This window comes from Moschus berezovskii, chromosome 16, assembly GCF_049115385.1.
Source record: "Moschus berezovskii isolate FMDL1 chromosome 16, NW_MosBer_1.0, whole genome shotgun sequence".
In the NCBI taxonomy this organism is placed as follows: Eukaryota; Metazoa; Chordata; class Mammalia; order Artiodactyla; family Moschidae; genus Moschus; species Moschus berezovskii.
The window spans coordinates 35,491,829-35,515,750 of NC_142475.1; the positions used below are offsets into that span (position 1 = coordinate 35,491,829).

Genomic DNA, 23,922 nt, shown 5'->3' on the forward strand with positions numbered 1-23,922 from the left:
TGCCCTCAGATCCTGATCTCTTAGGCAGGTGTTACTTGAAGGCATCTCAATTGATAAAATACAGATAGCTGACACTTGGTCATCACCTGAGAGAGATGGCGATAGAGGTGCTGGGGGATGCTATCAATCATGCAATGATAAGCACTTAAGACTCTCTGGGGTGAAAGTTAATTGGCAGGCCAGGATCTGTTGTGCCATCTCTTTCCAGGGTGTTAGTGTTTCTGTGGAGGAACAGAACTGTGTCTTTTACCCAGCTGTGCTCCACATGAAAGTGTTCAATGGTAATAGCCATCATGCTGGTGGGATTTGGTGCTGGGGGAATTCTGTGTGCTGGGAGCTGGAGGGAGGCCACCAATTCATTCCACATATATTATTTCTCCAGGAAACACAGCATAATTGAGGACAATTTTCCACCATGAATTGCATCATTAGCTAACACAGGGAAAGTGAAACGCTGTTAACTTTCTTTTTTTCTTCTGCAAAGCTGATGAGCTGAAGAAAATAGAAATGAAAAGTTTAATGTAATTTTTTTTCCCAAGGATATAGGTTGAAAATCAGAATCAAAACACTTTTACACGGTAATAGAAATCCCACATTTTAATACATTGCCATGCACATAAGGAATCAAGTAATGCTGAATACAAAATAGTCAGATATACAAAATGATAAAGCAGATTTTCAAGCCTGATAGAGATCATGCTCACAGATACAAGGGGGCAAAAATCTGTAGTTTCATTTCTATCAATTTAAAAAGAATCATGCCCCCCCACCCCCAAAACTCTTTTTGAGGACAACCGAGCACACAAGGAAACATTATAAGAAAAATGTAAAGAAGACCCAAAGGGAATTGGCAAGTTGATAGCTGCTTGAGATATGGAAATCGGTAGTTCAAAATCATGGTGTGCAATAATTCTTATGTTTAGAGAAAGAAGTTTCCAAACATTGTATGCCCTGGGAACTCAGGGAACTAAAATGAACATCCAACAGAAAAGGCACTCTTATTTTACTACATAACCAGCTTGTGTCCTCCTTAAGTCTAGTCTTGGGAATTTTTCTAGGGTGCATAGAGGAAAAAACAACAACAACAACAACCCACAGTTGTGGGCAATGAATAAGGAAAATATTTAATTAACCACTCTTAGGGGACTAAGAGATTTCAGACTGCTGGTTTAACTACTCACTTAAGGAAGCTATAAAAATGTTTCCCATCTACGTAGGCTTTTGTGTTATGAAATGTGCTTTTATAGCCATGTTTGTTAGTGTTTGCAAAATAGTGAACTTTTTTTTTTTGGTCAGAATTTTTTCCACTCATATGCAACTGAAAGCACTCATTTTATATTCAGTTCACATACTGTGATTTTTCTTCCTCTTCCTTTCCTAGCACAAAGACACCAGCTCATCTAGGAAGTTCGATGTGGCTGTTTCCTGTGACCCGCAATTCATCAACTTCATTGGCTTTCTTTAACCTGGAGATTGGCAATCTTCCCCTGCGCTCAGCCCAGCCCGAACTCTCTCCCTCAGCTCGGTCACAGCGGTCTAAATCTTTGGGAGGTGGAGATAAATGGTCACCCTGGCCATAGGTTCTGCAGACCAGCCCTCATGTATTGTGCGTGCATACAAAATGCTTGAGTTACCTTTACCATTTTTATAAGTTGTACCACAACATCTACTGAAGTTCCTTCCTAAGTAGCATTCCTTCAAATAATTTGGTAGCTTCCAAAAATGTTGATCGCTACTTTCTTAGTGTTTTACTTTTTAGCATCTCAGAATGGACTCAGGAAAAAAAGCTATAAGGGAAAGGCATAATACAAGGGAAAGGAACTCACTGATGAAAGCCCATGGCCCTGCTCACCATGATGAATACACAGACATTGGTGATACAGAATAGCTTCTCCCCTTAGCTCAATTTGGCCTCCAAACAACCCTGTCTGCTAAGGCAAAACAGGTAACATCCCAGACAGATGAGCAAAGGCCCAGAGAGACGCGCGATTTCTCTTGAATGCAAGTATTCTTGAATTCGAAACGGTTTCCCCTTTATCAGAGCAGTGCCACTCTCCACAGAATCCTAAGAATAATTCAAGTACAGAAACAACAGTTCAATACTTTCTTTTCTTGGGTACTTTTGATGGCAAATATGTAATTATGTTACAATATTGATCTTTTCTAAAATTTTGTGTACAGCTGTTTAATTTGGTACCTAATGATATTAAATAGTTGGATTAACTGGAACTACAGCAGGTATGATGGAGTGACACAAGAGTTTTAGCGGAATTCGTTTCAAAACATTTGTGCTACTTGGCTTTTCAGCAGATGAGTTGCTTCTGTGCCAATCATCACTGAGACAGGACAGGGTCAAGAAGCTGGCTTTATTCAGCTCTCTGAAATAGGAACTTCCACTTGTTAAATCATGGTCTCAAACATGGCCACATAAGGATAGCGTTTTTTGACTGGGGAAGGAAAAGTAGGGGTGTTGGAATCACTCAGAGCCCCTGAGAGCCTTCTGATTCTCTTTGAGTGTATTTAAGCAAGTGGAACCCCGACTACCCCAAGTGGGAGGTCAACACTCACTCAGCAAAGAGGCTACTGCTTTTAGAAAGAGAAGGGTGACGTGATGGGAGAGAGATTTATATGATGAAAAAGACAAAGGTTCCAGTGTTCAAATGTGAATACTACCCCCTTGCACGCCCCTGTTTCTCTTTAAAGTTTCCACCTATAAACAGGGGCCTTTTGATGTGAAAAAGAACCTGGTTATGGGCTTCAAAACTTCTGCAGCTGGTACACAGGGAAATATTTCTGGTCTTTTCTCAAATGTCTTAAATGGGAATTGGTGTAAAAATGAACGTGTTAGTTGCTCAGTTGTTTCCGACTCTTTGCGACCCCATGGACTGTAGCCCACCAGGTTCCTCTGTCCATGGGATTCTCCAGGCAAGAATACTGAAGTGGGTTGCCATTCCCTTCTCCAGGGGATCGTTCCGACCCAGGGATCAAACCCTGGTCTCTTGCACTGCAGGCAGATTCTTTATCGTCTAGGCTTGCTCAAAAGCTGCGACAGAGTGAGTGGGAAGTGACCAATGCAAACATATAAATGCAGTTGATTGTGGCTTAAAAAAAACACTGAAAATAGATATAAAGAATTAGAATTGATTTAGGGAATCATATCAAGCACCAAGTTGGTACTCAAAATTCAAATTGCATTTTTGGAATTATGCTTGAATAGGGAGGCTATTCAGAGCTTTAGACACTTTAGAGCTTTAAACACGAGTGCTACTTAAGAGGGAGGCTGGGCTGCCCTCTGGGGAGATGGGAGAAGACCAGGGTATGCTTGTGGATTGGAACAGGAGCGACTGTCAAGGTATTTAATGACTGGTGATTTTCTTCAAGGTTATGTCACAAAAGCAATACCCCCTCCTCTGAGAGAAGCAATGATCTAAATAATGAGTCTCATTTTAGAATTTTCTTGTGAGTAAAGCATTTGAATATATTTTCATAGGAATTGGGGGGGTGGGTGGTGGTGATTAAATACGACCACATAAGGCAGATCTGTGTGCTTTGGCACATCAACCCAGCCTAGAATTCCACCTGTAGTAGCTGTGTGTGCTAATGTGCCAAGGCCACGTGAAAGCAGCCTATTTATTTCCTTTGATCCAAATGGTTGAAATTTAAAAGTCTATAAAGAATGCAAAAGGCAACCAGCCTTAAAGATTTTAGGTGTTAGTATCTCCAACTTTGGCTTAATAGTCTCCTTGTTTACGTCAAATGGCTGTTTCAATCACTGTCCTTTAGGCAAAAAGGCCTGGCTTTAGAGCCTTTCTAAGGCTTCCATAAATGCTGGAGGTTTGCAAAACAAGGACAACAATGAAACAAACAATGAAACCCCAAACCACTGGCTCCCACGTCTGAAAAAGATATTGTATAATCAGAAGTAATGTTTAAATATCTATAATGCCAGTCAGTCACCTGCAATTCAATGCAAGTCATATGGTTACTTGGAAATTTTATGAGGCCTAAGCTATTGGTGACTTCTAGTGCTTGATATAATTGCGGAAGGGAGGCTCTGAAGTAACGATGCTTGGGGCTCTGCAAGGTTTTAAAATAGCCCAATATGTGGCAATGGAAACTCCAGATTTACTGAGCCTTCTATACCCCTTTTCTGCTGTTCTGTGTTCGTAATTTCTCAGTCTGTGCTGTTGAGTCAGTCAGGGTGAGTCGTTCAGTCGTTTCCGACTGTGCGACCCCACGGATGGTAGGCCGCCAGGCTTCTCTGTCCATGGAATTCTCCAGTTGAGCAGTATGTCTAAAACCAGTCCCATACTCAACGTCACTTCTATCTGTCACAGGCAAATTTCACCCAGAAAAGGTCAGATCTTAGTGCTTGCCACACTTGCCCAGAATTTTCCCTGCAGAGCCAAGATGATGGCCAGAAGAAACCAGTGTACCATCTTCCCAGCCATCTTCCCAAATGAGCATCTCCAGGGAAGACTCTATTTTGTGCTTTTTATTAAGGGCTGGTATAACCTCCTTGGCTAATTTTTCCTTAAGCTTCCCACAGGTGGTTGACCTTCAAAACAAGGCTCCCCATCTCCTTCCTGGAGTAAGTCACCAGAGCAAAACAATGCGAATACAATTCTCTTTGACCTTGAAGCTGTGTCTCAGTGTTGTTTGGGCAACTAGCTTTCACCAAGATCAAACTTAAGAAGGAATTCTTAGTCAGTCGTGGGGAAAAAAGGTGACAACTATGTTTCTCTGTTTGAGTTCTTTATAGAATGCTTGAAATCTACCCAAGGAACCATGTGAAAAGAAGAAAGAGATTAAAAGAAAAAAAAAACCACAAAAAAGCAAGAAAGTGAGGTGGAGGGGGTGTGGGAGAGGTGAATAAAAACAGCCTTTAAGGCATAGAAGAATTGATGTCTTTTTAAAGATTAAGTTTTTAAAAAGAGACGACAGGCAGCTTTAAGTCTAGTTGTCAAGTAACAAAATTACTCTAAAGAATGCAGAGGAAAGGATCACAAAGAATGAAGCTGCTAATGCACTGGAAGAGGAGGTTTTGGTAAAACGAAAGCACTGGGGGGGTCTTGAAAACTTTTCTTCCATTAGACTTGTATTGTTCCCATCCCAAAACAATTACATGACATTTGCAGACAAAGAAAGCATTTGCAAGAAACAAGGGAGTGCATCTATTAGAGGTTTTAACCCTTCGTTTATATTCTCACGTAAGGTTGATATTCCTTTCCCTTTGAAGGTTAAAAAAGAGGCTTAATTCCCCCAGAACGAAGGACTATTCGCCTCTGTCTGGGCAACTGAGAAGGGACTCTGGGTTATTTCCCTGTAATCTGGAGGTAGAAGTGGATGGCACAGTTACACACCTCACAGAGCCTAAGCAGGGAATCAAAGACACACCATTACCCAGAAGAAAGCTGATAGTGTCTCTGTCCCCCAGGTGCATCTTAAACTACTCAGGTGATGTGCTTTTGCCCTAGCAGAACCACCGATGCTCTGCATATTTAAATTCAGTTTTGGAGCCGGAACTGAGCTTATCCGCCTTGGCATCCCAGAGAGTCTGATAAGTATTCGTTTCTGTTCATTCCTAAGAGTGCCTTTCCTGTGTGAGTGTAGGGGCCAGACTTTTAATAAAAGGTGCAGCACAAGTTAGAGGAAAAGTTAATGCATCAACAGTTTACAGCCCTTAGACATCAAAGCCTTTATATTTTCCCTCCCCATTTCCTGCCTCCTACTAAACAAAACTCAACAGAGCCATCTCTGGGAGGTAAAATGTCCTACACGCATCTTGGGAAGAAGGTACAACACAGCAGGAAGTAGCCATGGGTAACTGTGGATCAGCACAGAACAAAGAATCCCAAGGCTGAGAAGGAAATCGTTTCTCCAGTTCTGCTGGTTTAGGTCATGACTGTTCAGGTTTTAAGCCACCACGTTTCCCAAACCATGCCCTCTAATGATTTCAAACAGAGGTTGACAGTTTGGGAAACAGTACAAGTTCATATGCAAATATGTGGTACGTGCCAGGAATTAAGGCCTTTTTAGAGAAACCATCTTCAATGGGGCTCTTTCATTGTCTCCATCTTTGTCCTCTCTTCTTTCCACCTTCAGCCACTATCTTTAAATAACTGTCCAGCACACTTTGACTCAAAAGAAAGGCCTAGACAACTCTACTTATTTACTTGTTCTAACATATTTTGCAAAAGCCAAAGTAAGGATGAATCACCATCATTTAATGAATATCTATCTGCACCATAAAGCATGTTCGGTTTTCCAAGGGTGTTAACAGTCATTAATGTTCCCTGCTAAACCAATGCATTCCCAGCTGCAGTATCTCAGCACCCAGCAGTGGTTCTGTCGAGCTCGTCAGGCCCAATTCTGTGTCCCCAGAAGTAGTTACAGAACTGGGCTTTCAGAGAACCCAGCATAATGACGAATGGCTGTTTCTGTATAAGGGATGAAGAAGCAACTGAAACTTGCTTTGGGAAGCTCTCATCAGCTAAATCTGGGTGCTGGAAGGGTTGGCTGTACATAACGGATGCAAATACATGGCCAGATACTGTCCATTACCTCCCACTCTGCTGCCTGCTTCCTCAGTCAAGGGAACTGTGCACGACCGTTTCCCCCACATTGCTCTGGAGGAGTGAATGCCGTCTGAATTCAGTTTTCACTGTGGAAAAGGTGGGGTTGGGACAGTGTTTGGGAGGAGGAGATATAAGGGCAGGGAGAGCCTACCTTGTAAACCACAGTGTCCCAGCTCATTGCTTGGCATATAGTAGATGCTCAACAAACACTTGATGACTAAAGAAGAAATGAAAAGACTGGTGTGAGCTCTGCTGTTGGAATTGAGCCTCAGGAGATGGGTGGTGGAGACTGAGGTGTCCAGGGGCATTGGCAGCCAGGCTTTGGCCTCTTAATTTTGGATCTGTAAAGAATTACAGCGTTGGTCCTGATGTTGACCCACCAAAGGGCCAGATCTCGGTGGTGACCGAAGCTCCTGTGAGTTCCCTCTCGGAAGCTCCCGTCTTTGGCTCCACAGCCTGCAGGCTCGCGGTGAGTCATCCGGCCCAGTGACTCACCCGAATCACCTTTGGATCTCCCTCCTTCCCTGTCAAGCTTCCAAATCTCAGGCGGGGACGTTTTCTAATGGGCTGTGCATTTCCTGATACCCGCAGGGGAGGAAAGATGTGGGGAGAACAGACAATGAGTGTGTGTCTGGTGACCCTCTAAAATGCCAAGCTTGCTTGTGCTGGCTGGGTCCCAGGGTTGTTATGTGTATTTAAAGAAAAGTCTCCTATGCCTGCGAGCCACAGACCGGGATTGTGGGCACACGGAACATACTTGGCTGCGTTTCTGATTCAGTCAACTTTATATTTTCAGGGGGAAAAATGCCTAAAGCATGATAGAGTCAGTCAACGTGAACATTCCTCTAATTCCTAAAGACAAGCAATAACTGGGCTGACTGACATCCCAGGACTGTGCTTTGTTGTAAAACATAGTAAAAAATATTAGTTATGGGTGTAATTCCAGATAGGATTAAAAAGGACTAGTAGCTTCTCTTCTGAGGAAGAAACCCAGTGTGCGGTTGGAAATTCTTGCCTCTCTGGACATGCAGGGGGTCACGCTATTTTCTCCTCTTCAGAGAACTGAGCTCAAAACTTGACCTAAAGAGTTTTCCAAAGTGTTAAAGTCAAACCCCTTTATTCTGCTGTCCTTACTATCAATGCACCATAGTCTAAGATGAAAATATGGCCATTCCCCCCATTTTTGGTGAAAGAACTCTTCTACAGAAAGACAGACTATGTGCACTGGCCAGTTAGAAGCCTCCTGTGTTTGAGTGTGTGGATGTGCTTGTGCTAAGTTGTGCCCAAGAAGAGGAAACAAGAGGAAACGACCACCATTCCCCAGGCCCATCTTTATCTCCCTTTGGTGCTGTAAGAAATCCAGTAAAGTGTCAAGAGGTTAAGTCTAACAGTATTGTGGCCATATTTACCAATCTGTCCCAAACTATGGGGTATATGCTGGGAGTGGAGTCTTACCTTGGACAGTCTGAGCCAAAATAGGACAAAATTTATAAGAAAGAAGAAAAGACTTGTTTTCTCACATGTACTGAACGTGCTGATGCGTTTCGGTGTAGGGTTATCATGTAAAGTGCTGAAGAGTTGGACAGACTACCTTTAGACACCAGAACTAACACAATCGAGACGTGTCTATATTCCTACCAGGGCATAATATTGTGAACACTTCCACTGAGATTGCAGGACTGCTGTAATTGTTTTTTCTAACACATCATGCCATCTGCACACACAATAAACTAATCCAGTAGTTGCCATGCTAAAACAGGACCTGCAGTGAAGGGCACAGCCAGCTCCCCAAAGGGAGCCTCAGTTATGCACAGTGATGAAAACTGGAAGCGATCTTCCAGCTAACGGTCTGCCAATGACCACTTGGAACAAGTTGGCACTGTATATTATGCACCTCATTTAAAAACCCCGAGCAAACTAAGATTTTCCAAAGCCCGTAATCTTGACTGAATGGGTGGTTTTTCAGTTAATCTGGTTAATCTGTCAATGCTCCAAGGATATCTTCTGGCAGTGCCATGAGTTAGTCTTTCTGTGAGGAACAGCCCATTTTCGTATTGACTGGCAGGACAGCAGCTTGGAAGGCTAACTGCGTTTATGGAGAACCCTCGGCTGAGGCTGCAAGAGGAAAAAGAAGAAAACACGATAAATTTCTTTATATTCCCATATACTGGCATGTAGCAATAATCATACTCAAACAAACCTTAACATCCTTAGGTCAAAGAGAAAGCGACAGTGGAGGGAACAGTGATTCAACTCCGAGGCAAATACAATGATGGCCTGTATTCTTGGAACGTCCTTCCTTTTTTTTCCCCCAGAGCATGGAAGATACCTGTCTCAGGGACACGCGAATTTGAATGCAAGGAAGGGGAAAATCAGATCCTTGGAACTGGCATTCGACCCTATGACAGGGCTGTGGTTTGGGAACCCATGCTGTACATTGTGGGGTTTCATGCATTTACTTGATCTGGAAGATCATATTGGGAATGGTGTGGAAGCATTTCGGGGGGGGGCGGTGATGTGTAAAGTCGGCGGTGGGGGGACTTCATTCTGCATTAAGAAGCTTTCCAGGATAAAACCTAGAAGGAAATATTGGAAGCAGCATGGGTAGAGGACCTGCCTTTGTTAGTTGAAAAGGCAGACTGGCTGAGTAGGTTAGCGATTAGGTAGAGAAAATCATTAAAACCTGAGCAGATTGAACTACTTGAATGGCAAATGTGCTCTTTACCTTGGGAATGCTGATACAGATTCGTCTAATTTTTCAAACTTCATTTTCTAATTGCCTTTTATTTTATCTCTGTACTTCCTACAGATCCTATACAATATACACAGGTCTTCACTAATTAGTTAATAAAAGAGCACAACTGAATATTTTGCTCAGAAAAATATTTTTATATTAGCTTTATTTAATGCCCCAAACTATTGGGCAATGGAGAGAAATCAAAAGTTCTTACTGTTTAAAAAAAAAATTCCTAGGCTTTAAAACAGGCTTTTCAAAACATGAGAGAATGCACAATTTATAAGTATTTCATTAAAACTTATGATTTTTCAGACAAACATAAGGTGCTATTTCAGTGCATTAAATATAAAATAATATACACTACTGATAAGACTGTAATGAGAGTAGAATATTAATATCTTGCTGGTGGCACTGTAAGCTAGAAAACTAGTGTCAATTTATTTAAAAAATATTAAAAATTCACATTCATTGACTCTGTTCCCATTCTAGGAGTGCATCCTAAGGAAATATTCTAAAAAAATGAAAGAAGCTATACGCACAAATGTGCAACCCAGAGGTTATTTATAATAGTGGAAAATGTAGAAAACAACCAGTTTCCTATTGTTAAAAATTTAGGTTAAGTAAATTATAGTACATTAATAAGATGAATGATTACATGGCCATTAAAGTAATAATTATGATGATTATGTAGCAACATGGTGAACAGTTATGATATACCCCAATACAAAACTTATGTCCACATGGTTATATTTAAAATGCATAACCAACAAGGACCTACTGTAGAGCACAGGGAACTCTGCTCAGTGTTCTGTAAAAACCTACATGGGAAAAGAATTTGAAAAAACCAAACAACATAACAGATATAAGTATATGTATCACTGAATCACTTTGCTGTACACCTGAAAATGCCACGTTGTTAATCAACTCTACTTCAAAATAAAAAGTTAAAAAAAAACTTACACATATGTATAGAAAAGAAATGTAGGGAAAAGTGAAGGCTTTAAGACTTTTATTTATTGTTGTCATGATGTTTTACAAAAAAACAAACAAAAAATTCAGTTTACAAGGGTGCTGCTTTGATCCATAAGCCTTGGCTAACTGAAGCATCCACAGTTATTTTCATTCACTAATACTACTAAGAAAATAAATATTTATAATTCGATTAAGAGACAACATTCTAGTACTATTAAAGGGGGTTAGAAACTGATGCAAGTAAAAATCTTTTATCCAATCCAACCCATAAAGGAACTGTATAGCTGGAATGCACAGGAGGAAATGGCAAACTGCTCCAGTATTCTTGCCTGGAGAATCCCATGGATGGAGAAGCATGGTGGGCTACAGCCCATGAGGTCTCAAAAAGTCGGACACAACTGAAGCGACTTAACATGCAAGCAAGCACACATGCGCAGCTGGAATAACAGATTTCTAGGAATCTGACATTACATAGTATCACTCAGACTTTTGCTAAAATCAGCTCTGGAAAATGTATGACCTTGAAGGAGATTATTAAGAATAACATAAATTTAATGCCTCTATCTCTCCTCCTAAATTTTTGAGGGTGCTACCACATCTTATTGTGTGTCTTCCTAATGCAAAGTTCTGTGCCACATACAGAGAACATGCTTAACAAATGGTTGTGAAATAATGAAGAAGAAAGTGATGTTGGAGAAGGAGAGGTTTTTCTCTTTTTTAGGGCTTAATTCAATATCTAATTTTACTGGAGACTTAATCCTGTAGCTGGGGCTGCAAATGAGTGGGAATTGTGCCTGTTTCTTTCTCGAATCTAAGGACTACTTGGGCCTCCCAGGTGGCGCAGTAAAGAATCCGCCTGCCAATGCAGGAGATGCGGGTTCGATCCCTGGGTGGGGAAGATCCCCTGGAGGAGGGCATAGCAACCCACTCCAGTATTCTTGCCTGGAGAATTCCATGGACAGAGGGGCCTGGTGGGCTACAGTCATGGAGTTGCAAAGAGTAGGACACGACTGAGCACGCACGCATGCACATAAGGACTACTCAAGGAACATGTGCATCCCAGAAATGACCATGTGTGGGTTTGCAACTAGTGAGCAGTAAGAAGCTCTTAAGTCTTTTTTTCAACATTACTATTGAATGGTTTAGGCATCCTGGGAGCTATTCCCTTCCTTAGTGCAATAGCTTCAGAGTCCAGCATGAGCAGGGCCACATCAGAATCCAGTGATTGAAGAGCATGAGTTACTGAATCAGGCAGATCTGGTTGATATCCCAGGCTTATCACTTGGCAACTATAGGATATTGAACACATGAGTTTCTCCAAACCTCAACATCCTCACCTTTAAAACGGTAATCATGGTTCCCACCTCACGGGGTTGATGTAATGTGGAAATGGGTTCACAGAAAAAGTTCTTTGCATGGTGTTTGGCGAACAGTCAATATCTGCTAAGTGATGGGTACTTATTATTATTACTACTGAGACTTCTCAAAATTCCCTAGAGAAACTAGAGATACAATTAGGTCAGTGTACTAGTGTCACAGCTAGGGGTCAGGAAGCAGAAACAACACAGCCCCGAGGCCAAGCCTTTGCCCCCCCGTCCAGTGATGGGTAACATTCCCCTCACCTGCCAAGGCCACAGTGAATGCAGCTGGCTTCCCCTCTCACGCAGATTAGTGCTGATGCCAACAGACAGTTCTGTGATAAGGACAGTTTACAACAGACACTTGAAAGGCAGGAAGAAGCTGGCCCTGGAGACAAAGGCCAGCCTGGAGAGGATTTAAGAACATGCCTGGGACTGAGAGTGTCCAGTGTCACCTCCCCCTACTCCAGCCACAAGGGAGTATTTGGGGAAAAAAGAAAAGATGGTGTGTGTGGGCAGCCCCGTCCTCATGGGTTGGAGAAGAAAGAAGACTTCGTCTCTTAAAAGCGTTGTTCAGTGTCTTCCATTCAGTGTCCTTCCAGAAGGGCCATATCTTCTATCTAAGTGTCTCTCCTATGACTCATGTTTGAAGACTTCGGGGTGAGCCTGAATGCATTTCGACAATTCATAGCAGGTGTGAGATGTACTGTCCAAAGGAGGGAGACCCAGAGTTGCCTCCACAACAATCAATATGAAGCAGAACTGGGCTTCCCTGGTGGCTCAGTGGTAAAAAATTCACCTGCCAACGCAGGAGACACGGGTTCAATCCCTAGTTCTGGATAATCCCATATGCCTTGGAGCAACTAAGCCCGTGTGCCACAACTACCGAGCCTGTGCTCTAGCGCCTGGGAGCTGCAATTACTGACTGAGTCCATGTGCTGCAACTACTGAAGCCTGCTTACCCTAGAGCCTGTGATCAGCAACAAGAGAAGCCACCACAATCAGAAGCTGGTGCAGTGCAACTGGAAAGTAGCCCCTGCTAGCTGCAACTAGAGAAAAGCCTTCATAGCAATGAAGACCCAGCTTCAGTTCAGGTCAGTCGCTCAGTCGTGTCCGACTCTTTGCGACCCCATGAATCACAGCATGCCAGGCCTCCCTGTCCATCACCAACTCCCGGAGTTCAGGCAAACTCGTGTCCATCGAGCTTAGCCAAAAACAAATAAATAGGGATCTTCCTGACCTGGGGACTGAACCCTCATCTCTTAGGTCCTCTGCATTGGCAGGTAGGTTTTTTACCACTAGCGCCACCTGGGAAGCCTAAATAAATAAATAAAATCACACACACACACACACACACACACACACACACACACACACAAGAAGCAGAACTAATATTCATTGAGCAGCTATGATGGCCACCTAAGATTTTATAGGCGTTCATTGAGTCACCACTGCCGTCTTCGAGGGCTGAATTGCCTTATCCTCACAACACACCTAGTAAAAATGAGGCTAGGTTCACTAACTTGTCACAGCCGTCCTGCTGAAGTGCCCAGAGCTGAGACTGGAAAGCAGATCTGTTCTCACCACGATGCTTCCCTGACTCAATGGGAAACATGTATTAGGAAAGGGAGCTGCTAAACTCCAACAGGAATGCGGGAGACAAAGCAGGCAGCTGTGTCTGTATAAAAAAATACTCATCAAATATGAACCCTACACATAAAGAGCCCTAAATAAGAGGTCTGACCTAGAGAAAGGACATTTCTGTCTCACAGTCTAAAGCTGTCCTAGAGCAGTGGTTCTCAACTGGGTACAATTTTTCTCCCATCTGGCAACAACAGGAGACATTTCTGGTTGTCATACTACCGACATCTAATGGGTAGAAGCCAGGGACCCTGCTAAACATCCTGGGATATATAGGACAGACCCTCACTTCAAAGAATTATCCAGCTCAAAATGTCAATAGTGCTGAGGCTGGGTTAGAGGGTACAGGTCCTTGTTTATCTTCTATTCCTGGTTGTGAGTCAAATATATCACTCCCAAAATAGGCCAAGATAAAAACCAACTTGAGTGTGCCTCTTGTGTGTACAGGAAATAAGGCTAATTTCAAACCTCACTCCCCTCTTCTCTTCATCGTTTGCTCATTTTATTTGATTTTATATTCAGTGTAATCAAAACCTCTGATACTAAATCATTTCTAACTTTTAGAACCCTCACAGGCATACTATTATAAGAATCAAGATGGGATGTTTTAAACAGGTATGCTCAATTAATTAATCAGTAGGTATGGAAGGAGTTAGGAGATAAAAGAAGGACAAAGAAGGATTTATGTGGCAATAAAACTCAACTCTGCTCACCAGCCCTCTGGTGGGAGAAGTCACATGTGTTCTCAGCTCCACTGGTTTCATTTCTGCCACTACCAGCCCTCTTGATGGTTTGAGGAGGGGGATGTTCGCCTCCCGAGAATGTGATGAAGAAACCAGTGCTACCTCTGACTGGATGAAGATGGAGGTCAGAATCTCAGACAAGATGAGTATCAGGAGCGCAGAGGACTTGGGTTCAGGGCAATAAAACAGATGACACACATAAACTAGTCAGTAACTTCTCAAAACCCTTTGTAAACTGGAATCCACAATGACTCTGTGATGGTTAATTTTATGTGTCAACGTGACTGGGCTATGGGGTGGCCAGATAGTTGATTAAACATTATTCCAGGTGTGTCTGGGAGGGTGTTTCTGGATGAGATTAACATTTGAATCAGTAGACTGAGTCAAGCAAGTTGCTCTCCCGAATGTGGGAGGTCCCCATCCAGTCAGTTGAAGACCTGAGGAGAATAAAAGGCTGCTTCAGGGAGAATTCATTCTCCATGCCTGCTTTTGAGTTGGGATATCTGTCTTTTCCTGCCTTTGCACTTGAACTTGAACTGGAATTTACACCATCAGCTCTTCTGGGTCTCCAGCTAGCTGACTACAGATCCTTGGCTTTCTCAGCCTCCAAAATTGTATGAGCCATTCTTTGCAATATCTATCTCTTTACTATCTCTCTCTATTATCTCTCCCTCTCTCTCTAGATAGATGGGTCTATAGAAATATATACAGATATATCTTCTATTGGAGACCAATATCTCCTATTGGTCCTGTTTCTCTGGATAACATCAACTAACTCAGAGTCTATAGACCACAATGATCCCAGCAGTAAAAACTATCCTTAACTAAGTAGTCTGTGTCAAGCATTATGATAAGAGCCTGTTCCATTTTGCAGCAACTTGAGGAGGTAGATCCCGTGACCTCCCTTTACAGATAAAGAGGCAGGCTTGGGGACATAAAGGACCTTAGAGAAGCTGCAGCCTTCAGGCCAGGCTACGACCCTCAGATCCTGTTGACGCCACAAGTGCTAAGAAGATACATGAGGGCACAAAGCCCCATGGGAAGACCTTTCGGTGATCATTTACACCCAGGTGGGGTAGGAAGGCCTTGATTTCCATCTTCTATCCTTTCAGCCCTCAATTTTATTGTTTGAGTTAGAATGTGAAGGACTCTGGATACTGTAAGGGGAGTCTTCCTGGTGCTGGCTTTGCTGTCATGATCAGCTTGGGTTGCTGCCTCTCTGTACAGAGTTTGCGGTTTCCTGAGATGAGTGAGATTAGACACACACACACACACACACACACACACACAGAATGCACTTGTGCACAAGCTGCCCCTTTCCTTTTCCTCAGCACTAAGGGAAAACAACATCCCACTGACACTGTATTCATCCCCTTCCCGCTCTACTACAAATCAAACTGCTAGTCTACATGATGAGGCTTAAACATCTCTCAGAAAACAGCTCTGGTTCCTGTGGGTTAAGCTGAGTCTCTGAATTCCAGGGTTTTAAGAACCTGGCCATTTTAGTCTGAGGTTTTCAAACCTGACTGCATCTGACTCATCTCAAGGAGCTTCTTACAGTTTTTATTTTGTCCAGCCTCTCTCCATTTCCCCTCATTCAGAGTGCCCAGGGGAGGGCTAGAAATCTCTCCATTTAACAAGCGGCTTGGTGATTCTCACGAAAACAGCTTGGCACAAATCCATGGGCGTCCCTACATCTTCTCCTCAGTACTTAAATAGTAGTTATTTGTCTTCCAGACAGAGAAAAGTGTGCAGACTGTGGGGGAAATTTGCTTTATAGTCTTGCTCACTTCATGAAATAAAATACAAAGAGTCCTGGATATAATATAGTGCAGTGATCCAAATACTGGGTTTTGGAGTGAGGCAGACAGGAGAGGCAAGACCTGAGCAAGCCATCCAATCCATTCAAAGCCCCAGGTCCATCATCCCAGTATTGTTTAGTTTCTACAAGCCTATTCATGCATCAGCTACTTAATTAAGCAGACGAGCAACATTTGTTCCATTGAACATTTACTAAGATGCCCCCCTCCCTCGCCGCCTTGGGGGGTACAGGACTTGGAGAGTTTCCTGTCTCATTATACTTATCATGCTGCATTAGAATCACCTGATGATGTGTCTGCCTAATGCTTCTCCAACTTCACTGTGCTTGGAAATTCCCTGGAGAGCATGGTAAAACCCAGATTTGGGGCCCTGAGTGGAAAAAGAAAAATCTGATTTATTACGTCTGGAGTGGGTTTGTAAATATACATTTCTAACAAGCTTGCAGGGCACGCCCACATCACCCATCTGAGGACCATTCTTTAAGCATCACTGCTCCTAACCCCAAGCTTCTTTGGGCAAAGAGTAAATCTTTTTTTTGTTGTTGTTTTTAATTGAAGGATAATTTATTTACACTATTGTGTTGGTTTCTGCCATATGTCAACATGAATCAGCCACAGGTATACATACGCTCCTCCCTCCTGAACCTTCCTGCCAGTTCCCACTCCATCCCACCCTCTAGGTCACAAGGGGACACAAGCTACATAAATAAGAACGAATTGTGCCAAGGACAATGACGGATTTCACTATACAGACTCTTAGACGGGAAGGGTATTTTAGAACAGTGCGTCTCAAATTTTAATGTGCCTAGGAGTCACCTGGGTATCTTGTTAAAATGCAGATCATGCAATCATGCACATCTAACAAGTTCTCAGGTGATACAAGTACTGCGGGTTTGTGCCCCCCACTTTGAGTAGCAAGGCTGTTGAGGTTCTTCATCTAGGGCAGCACCATCCAAAGGAGCTTCTGCAATGATAGAAATGTTCTTTGTTGTTCAGTCTCTCAGTTATGTCAGACTCTTTGCAACCCCATAGACTGCAGCACACCCATCCATGCAGCACTTCCCTGTCCTTCACTATCTCCTGGAGTTTGCGCAAACTCATGTTCATTGAGTTGGTGATGCCATCCAACCACCTCTTCTTCTGTCGTCCCCTTCTCCTCCTGCCCTCAATCTTCCCCAGCATCAAGGTCTTTTCCAGTGAGTTGGCTCTTCACATCAGGTGGCCAAAAAATATTGGAGCTTCAGTTTCAGCATCAGTCCTTCCAATGAATATTCAGGGTTGATTTCCTTTAGAATTGACTGGTTTGACCTCCTTGCTGTCCGAGGGACTCTCAAGAGTCTTCTCCAGCACCACAGCTTTATCCAGTATGGCAGCCATTAACCACATGTGACTACTCTGAGCACTTGACATGTGGCTAGTGTCTCCATAAAATTAATTTTAATTCATTTAAATCTACTTTCTTTTTCTTTCTTTTAAAGACTCTGCAAATATCTACTTTAATTTTTAAAATGTTTTGGCCACAAGGCATGTAGAATCTTACTTCCCCAAGCAGGTATTGAACCCTCACTCCCTGCATTGAAAGTACAGTCTTAACCACTGGACTACCAGGGAAGTCCCAACTCATTTGAATTTAAATGGTCACATGTACCTAGTGGCTACTAAACTAGACGGCTGCTTTGTAGCATTAGAAACGGAGACTGAGAGATATAGTATAAAGGATTTCAGAAAGAAGAAACCTAAAAAGCAAGGTGAAGTCACAATACTTTCACCCATATCATAAATTTTATTCTGACTGCCACCCTCTCCCCTTTCTGTCTGAAGGGAGGGCTCAAGGATCCCCTCTGCTCTCCATCATGTTCCCAGAGTCTCTCTCTAAACAAAACAGTAATTAGGAAAGGCTTTATAAATGCTCTAAAGTATAGAAGATTATCTTGTTTATATAAACTCTTTCAAGTTGGCAAATCCAAGCAAGAAGTCTTAGGAGAAATAGTTCCTTTGCAATGGGCCCTTTCACCCTGGGGTATGTCTAGCAGGATTCTGAAGAGAGGCTCCAAGGTTACTTCACTGCTGTGAGTTTTGGCCCTTTGGCCTGGAACATACGGGCAAATGCAAACAGTCCAGGCATTCTAGAAAAGTTCAAAAGGAAAGACAGCTCAGTTCATGTTGAGTTCCCTCAAATGAGAAAATGCTGAGGGTGGGTAAAGAGTAGGGTTTCATTTAGTTTGAACTGGACTTGTTGGCTCTGGGCATGTTACAGTCTACATTACAGGTAACGAGCTTTGAGGATCTTCCTTGGGCTGGTGAGTACTAATTTCCATTGAGGAAAAAGTTATGAGACTTGGATGTCTTAATGATAACAGATAATTTCTCTGGGTTGGCAGAGCTACAAAGCATGTTGCTACGAAACTGTGTGGATGGGGCTATTTCTTTTGTGTACACAGTTTCCCCTTAAAGAATCTACTTGGCGTGAGTTGCAATCCTGCTCGGGGACCCTTGTGATTAATTGCTTGAACTGGCTGGTGGCCATCAGCAGAATCTTGCAATTTCCCAAGTTCTACACAGAATTATGAAACTGAAGGTTTAATGGGATTTCAGGTAATAGAGCCCAGATGTCTGAGACTATGATGTTTGAAATTATATGGCTTACAAGGCTGTAGGGCTGCAACCCTATTTATTTCTTGCTTAGTAAATTTCCCTGTTTCCATCTTTATTCCATCTCGGACCAGTCAAACACTAGAGCCCTTATCTTGACATATTTCATCTAGAGAAGTCATTCACGCACACCCACCTGTAACCAACAGCCTGAAAATACGTGAACACCCCACCTTCCTGTCCAGGCTCTTGGGATTACGTTTCACCCAAGGACATCCTAATTAACAGCCTTATCTCCACCCTGCCGCTATGCAGAGCTTGACTTCCAAATTGCTTTCATGCACTTAATCGTATTTTATTCTGTCAGGGCCCAGGAGAAATGGTCTGGAACATGTATTATCTCCCTTTGGATGAGGAAACCAAGGTCCAGAGAAAAGAAGAGATGATTGTAGTTAACCTTTGTGGAACACCTACCTGCCAGGAAGTACTGTTCTCATAGGTTTCTGAGCATCATTTCCTTTAAAACTTTTACCACCTTTGAGGTGATGTGATTATCAACTCCACTTTGCTAACTCCATTATCAATCCAGAAAACTAAGGCACAGTGGTTGGGTCACACTGATGATAATGGATGGAACCAGGATGGAAGCTGGTACCCTAGACTCTTGGTTATCATGCACTGCCTCCTCCCTAAGGAAATATCATCAGCATCACAGATAAGATCTGGAGTCTGCTGGTATTTATGCGGCATTCACTCTATATCATTTGCGAGATGGAAGACAAATCCCGAGCACATTTTTCTAAAAGAGAAGCCCCCTGGACCCTGATTCCCTGGTCTCCGCCAGAGCAATACCACCTCCTGAGTGTTCTGAGGAGAGCAAGGGGAGTCTGTTTAATGGCACCAATTCAAGAAGAACACTTGGCCCAATATTCCAGGCCCTTTAAATTACACTTTAGCCCATTCTTCCAGACGTATCCACCCCAATTCCAGGCATAGTAACCGATGGAATTTGTCCCATCATGCCCTTCCTTGGTTTATAAGGTCCTTCCTTCTTTCCTCATCCTCCTGCCCCGATTCTCCTGTTCTCATTGGGCAAGCTCTCAGGCCACCTCAACGTGGCCTTACATATTCTCATAAAGCATCTCTCTCCCCGTCCAGAACCTCTGCAAGATTTTGTTGAATGCACAAACAAAAGGAATGAACATCACTTTTGGATGCTGTACCAGGCACTCTGCGAGACACCAGAGACGTAAAGATGAATAATCCTTGTCACCGCCCTCAGGAAGCTTCCAGTCTATGGAGAGGTCTGTACACAGGAAGACCACTATCATATAACATCCTGGATAACGCTACAGAAGGAAGGGTGCTCATCACTCTTAACAGACATGGCTGGGAATTCTGCCCAAGATTCACCCGCCCTCCTGCTTAGGGAAACTTCACATGTGAAGGGCTTGTATTTTATGCATCTTTGTTTGGCCCTGAGCACTCAGCAGTCTCTAAATTAAGCAACTATGTGACGGTGGTCTAGTGGTTTTCCCTATTTTCTTCAATTTAACTCTGAATTTGGCAATAAGAGTTCATGATCTGAGATATGCAGATGATATCACCCTCATGGCACGAAGTGAAGAAAAACTAAAGAGCCTCTTGATGAAAGTGAAAGAGGAGAGTGAAAAAGTTGGTTTAAAGCCGAACATTCCAAAAACTAATATCATGGCATCCGGTTCCATCACTTCATGGGAAATAGATGGGGTAACAGTGGACACAGTGGCTGACTTTATTTTGGGGGGCTCCAAAATCACTGCAGATGGTGATTGCAGTCATGAAATTAAAAGACGCTTACTCCTTGGGAGGAAAGTTATCACCAACCTAGACAGCATATTAAAAAGCAGAGACAGTACTTTGCCAACAAAGGTCCGTCTAGTCAAGGCTATGGTTTTTCCAGTAGTCATGTATGGATGTGAGAGTTGGACTGTGAAGAAAGCTGATCGCCAAAGAATCGATGCTTTTGAACTGTGGTGTTGGAGAAGACTCTAGAGAGTCCCTTGGACTGCAAGGAGTTCCAACCAGTCTATCCTAAATGAGATCAGTCCTGGGTGTTCATTGGAAGGGCTGATGTTGAAGTTGAAACTCCAATACTTTGGCTACCTGATGCGAAGAGCTGACTCATTTGAAAAGACCGTGATGCTGGGAAAGATTGAAGGTGGGAGGAGAAACGGATGACAGAGGATGAGATGGTTGGATGGCATCACTGACTCAATGGACATGGGTTTGGGTAGACTTGGCAGTTGGTGATGGACAGGGAGGCCTGGCATGCTACAGTTCATGGGGTCGCAAAGAGTCAGACACGGCTGAGCGAGTGAATTGAACTGATCTGAGCCACAATTAGCTCCTGGTCTTGTTTCTGCTGACTGATAGAGCTTCTCCATCTTGGGCTACAAAGAAAATAATCACTCTGATTTCAGTATTGACCATCTGGTGGTGTCCATGTGTAGAGTCTTCTCTTGTGTTGTTGGAAGACGGTGTTTATTATGACCAGCGCATTCTCTTGGCAAAACTCTGTTACCCTTTGCCCTGCTTCATTCTGTACTCCAAGGCTGAATCTGCCTATTACTCCAGGTATCTCTTGACTTCCTACTTTTGCATTCCAGTCCCCTACAATGAAAATGACATATTTTGGGGGTGTTAGTCCTAGAAGGTCTTGTAGGTCTTCATAGAACCATTCACTTCAGCTTCTTCAGCATTACTGGTTGGGGCATAGACTTGGATTACTGTCATACTGAATGGTTTGCCTTGGAAACAAACAGATTATTCTGTTGTTTTCGAGACTGCATCGAATACTGCATTTTGGACTCTTTTGTTGACTATGCATGCTACTCCATTTCTTCTAAGGGATTCTTGCCCATAGTAGTAAATATAATGGTCATCTGAGTTAAATTCACCCATTCCAGTCCACTTTAGTTCACTGACTGCTAAAATGTCAATGTTCACTCTTGTCATCTCCTGTTTAACCACTTCCAAAATACCTTGATTCATGAATCTAACATTCGAGGTTCCTATGCAATATTGCTCTTTACAGCATTGAACTTGACTTCCATCACCAGTCACATTCACAACTGGGTGTTGGTTTTGCTTTGGCTCCGTCTCTTTCTTTCTGGACTTAGTTCTCCACTGTTCTCCAGTAGCATACTGAGCACCTGCTGATGTGGGGAGTTCGTTTTCCAATGTCCTATCTTTTTGCCTTTTCATACTGTTCATGGGGTTCTCAAAGAAAGAATACTGAAATGGTTTTCTATTTCCTTTTCCAGTGGACCACATTTTGTCAGAACTCTCCACCATGACCCATCCATCTAGGGTGGCCCTAAATGGGATGGCTCATAATTTCATTGAGTTAGACAAGGCTGTGGTCCATGTGATCAGTTTGATTAGTTTTCTGTGACTGTGGTTTTTATTCTGTATGCCCTCTGATGGATAAGGATAAGAGGCTTATAGAAGTTTCCTGATGGGAGAGAGTGACTGAGGGGAAAACTGGGTGTTGTTCTGATGGGCAGGGTCATGCTCAGGAAACATTTAATTCAATTTTCTGTTGGAAGGCGGGGCTGTGTTCCCTCCCTATTGTTTGACTCAAGACCAAACTATGGTGGAGGTAATGATGATAATGGTGACCTCCTTTAAAAGGTCCTGGGCACGCAATTTGCAAAATTCAGACTTAAATTGAAGAAAGTAGGGAAAACCACTAGACCATTCAGGTATGATCTAAATCAAATCCCTTATGATTATACAATAGAAGTGACAATTAAATTCAAGGGATTAGATCTGATAGACAGAGTGCCTGAGAACTATGGATGGAGGTTCATGACACTGTACAGGAGAAAGTGATCAAGACCATCCCCAAGAAAAAGAAATGCAAAAAGGCAAAATGGTTGTCTGAGGAGGCCTCACAAATAGCTGAGAAAAGAAGCGAAGCGAAAGGCAAAGGAGAAAAGAAAAGATATGCCCATTTGAATGCAGAGTTTCAAAGAAAAGCAAGGAGAAATAAGAAAGACCTCCTCAGTGATCAATGCAAAGATATAGAGGAAAACAACAGAATAGGAAAGACTAGAGATCTCGTCAAGAAAATTAGAGATACCAAGGGAACATTTCACGCAAAGATGGGCACAATAAAGGACAGAAATGGTATGGACCTCACAGAAGCAGAAGATATTAAGAAGAGGTAGCAAGAATACACAGAAGAACTGTACAAAAAAGATCTTCATGACCCAGATAACAACAATGGTGTGATCACTTACCTAGAGCCAGACATCCTGGAATGGGAAGTCAAGTGGACCTTAGGAAGCATCACTATGAACAAAGCTAGTGGAGGTGATGGAATTCCAGTTGAGCTATTTGAAATGCTAAACGATGATGCTATGAAAGTGCTGCACTCATTATGCGAGCAAATTTGGAACACTCAGCAGTGACCACAGGACTGGAAAAGGTCAGTTTTCATTCTAAGCCCAAAGAAAGGCAATGCCACAGAATGTTCAAACTACCACACAATTGTACTCATCTCACACGCTAGCAAAGTAATGCTCAAAATTCTCCAAGAGAGGCTTTAACAGTACATGAACTATGAAATTCCAGATATTCAAGCTGGATTTAGAAAGGCAGAAGAACCAGAGATCAAATTGCCAACATCCGCTGGATCACTGAACAAACAAGAGAGTTCCAGAAAAACATCTACTTCTGCTTTATTGACTACGCCAAAGCCTTTGACTGTGTGGATCACAACAAACTGTGGAACATTCTTCAAGAGATGGGAATCCCAGACCACCTTACTTGCCTCCTGAGAAATCTGTATGCAGGTCAAAAGCAACAGTTAGAACTGGACATGGAACAACAGACTGGTTCCAAACTGGGAAAGGAGTACGTCAAGGCTGTATATTGTCACTCTGCTTATTTAACTTATATGCAGAATACATCATGTGAAATGCTGGGCTGGATGAAGCACAAGCTGGAATTAAGATTGCCGGGAGAAATATAAATAACCTCAGATATGCAGATGACACCACCCTCATGGCAGAAAGTGAAGAAGAACTAAAGAGCCTCTTGATGAAAGTGAAAGAGGAGTGAAAAAGTTGGCTCAAAACTCAACATTCAGAAAACTAAGATCATCTCATCTGGTCCCATCACTTCATGGCAAATAGATGGGGAAACAATGGAAACAGTGACAGACCTTATTTTTTTGGGCTCCAAAATCACTGCAGATGGTGACTGCAACCATGAAATTAAAAGATGCTTGCTCCTTGGAAAAAACCAACCTAGACAACATATTAAAAAGCAAAGACATTACTTTGCCAACAAAGGTCTGTCTAGTCAAAGCTATGGTTTTTCCAGTAGTCATGTATGGATGTGAGAGTTGGACTATAAAGAAAGCTGAGCACTGAAGAATTGATGCTTTTGAACTGTGGTGTTGGAGAAGACTCTTGAGAGTCCCTTGGACTG

General features: G+C 42.7%; 1 protein-coding gene across 3 annotated transcripts in view; it reads right to left on the reverse strand.

Moving 5' to 3' along the window:
* Window positions 1–555: 555 nt before the first annotated feature.
* SAMD12 (sterile alpha motif domain containing 12) overlaps window positions 556–23,922 on the reverse strand; it is a 480,276-nt gene continuing 456,909 nt past the window's right edge. The window contains exons 6-7 of one of the 3 annotated variants that reach the window (XM_088844767.1): window positions 16,134–16,219; window positions 556–8,693 (exon numbers count right to left, since the gene is read on the reverse strand). In XM_088844767.1, the coding sequence (XP_088700893.1) occupies window positions 16,167–16,219 (53 nt within the window). In that variant the 3' untranslated portion in view covers window positions 556–8,693; window positions 16,134–16,166. The remainder of the gene's footprint in view (window positions 8,694–16,133; window positions 16,220–23,922) is intronic. The other 2 variants (XM_055431826.2, XM_055431828.2) reach the window with 2 other exon arrangements.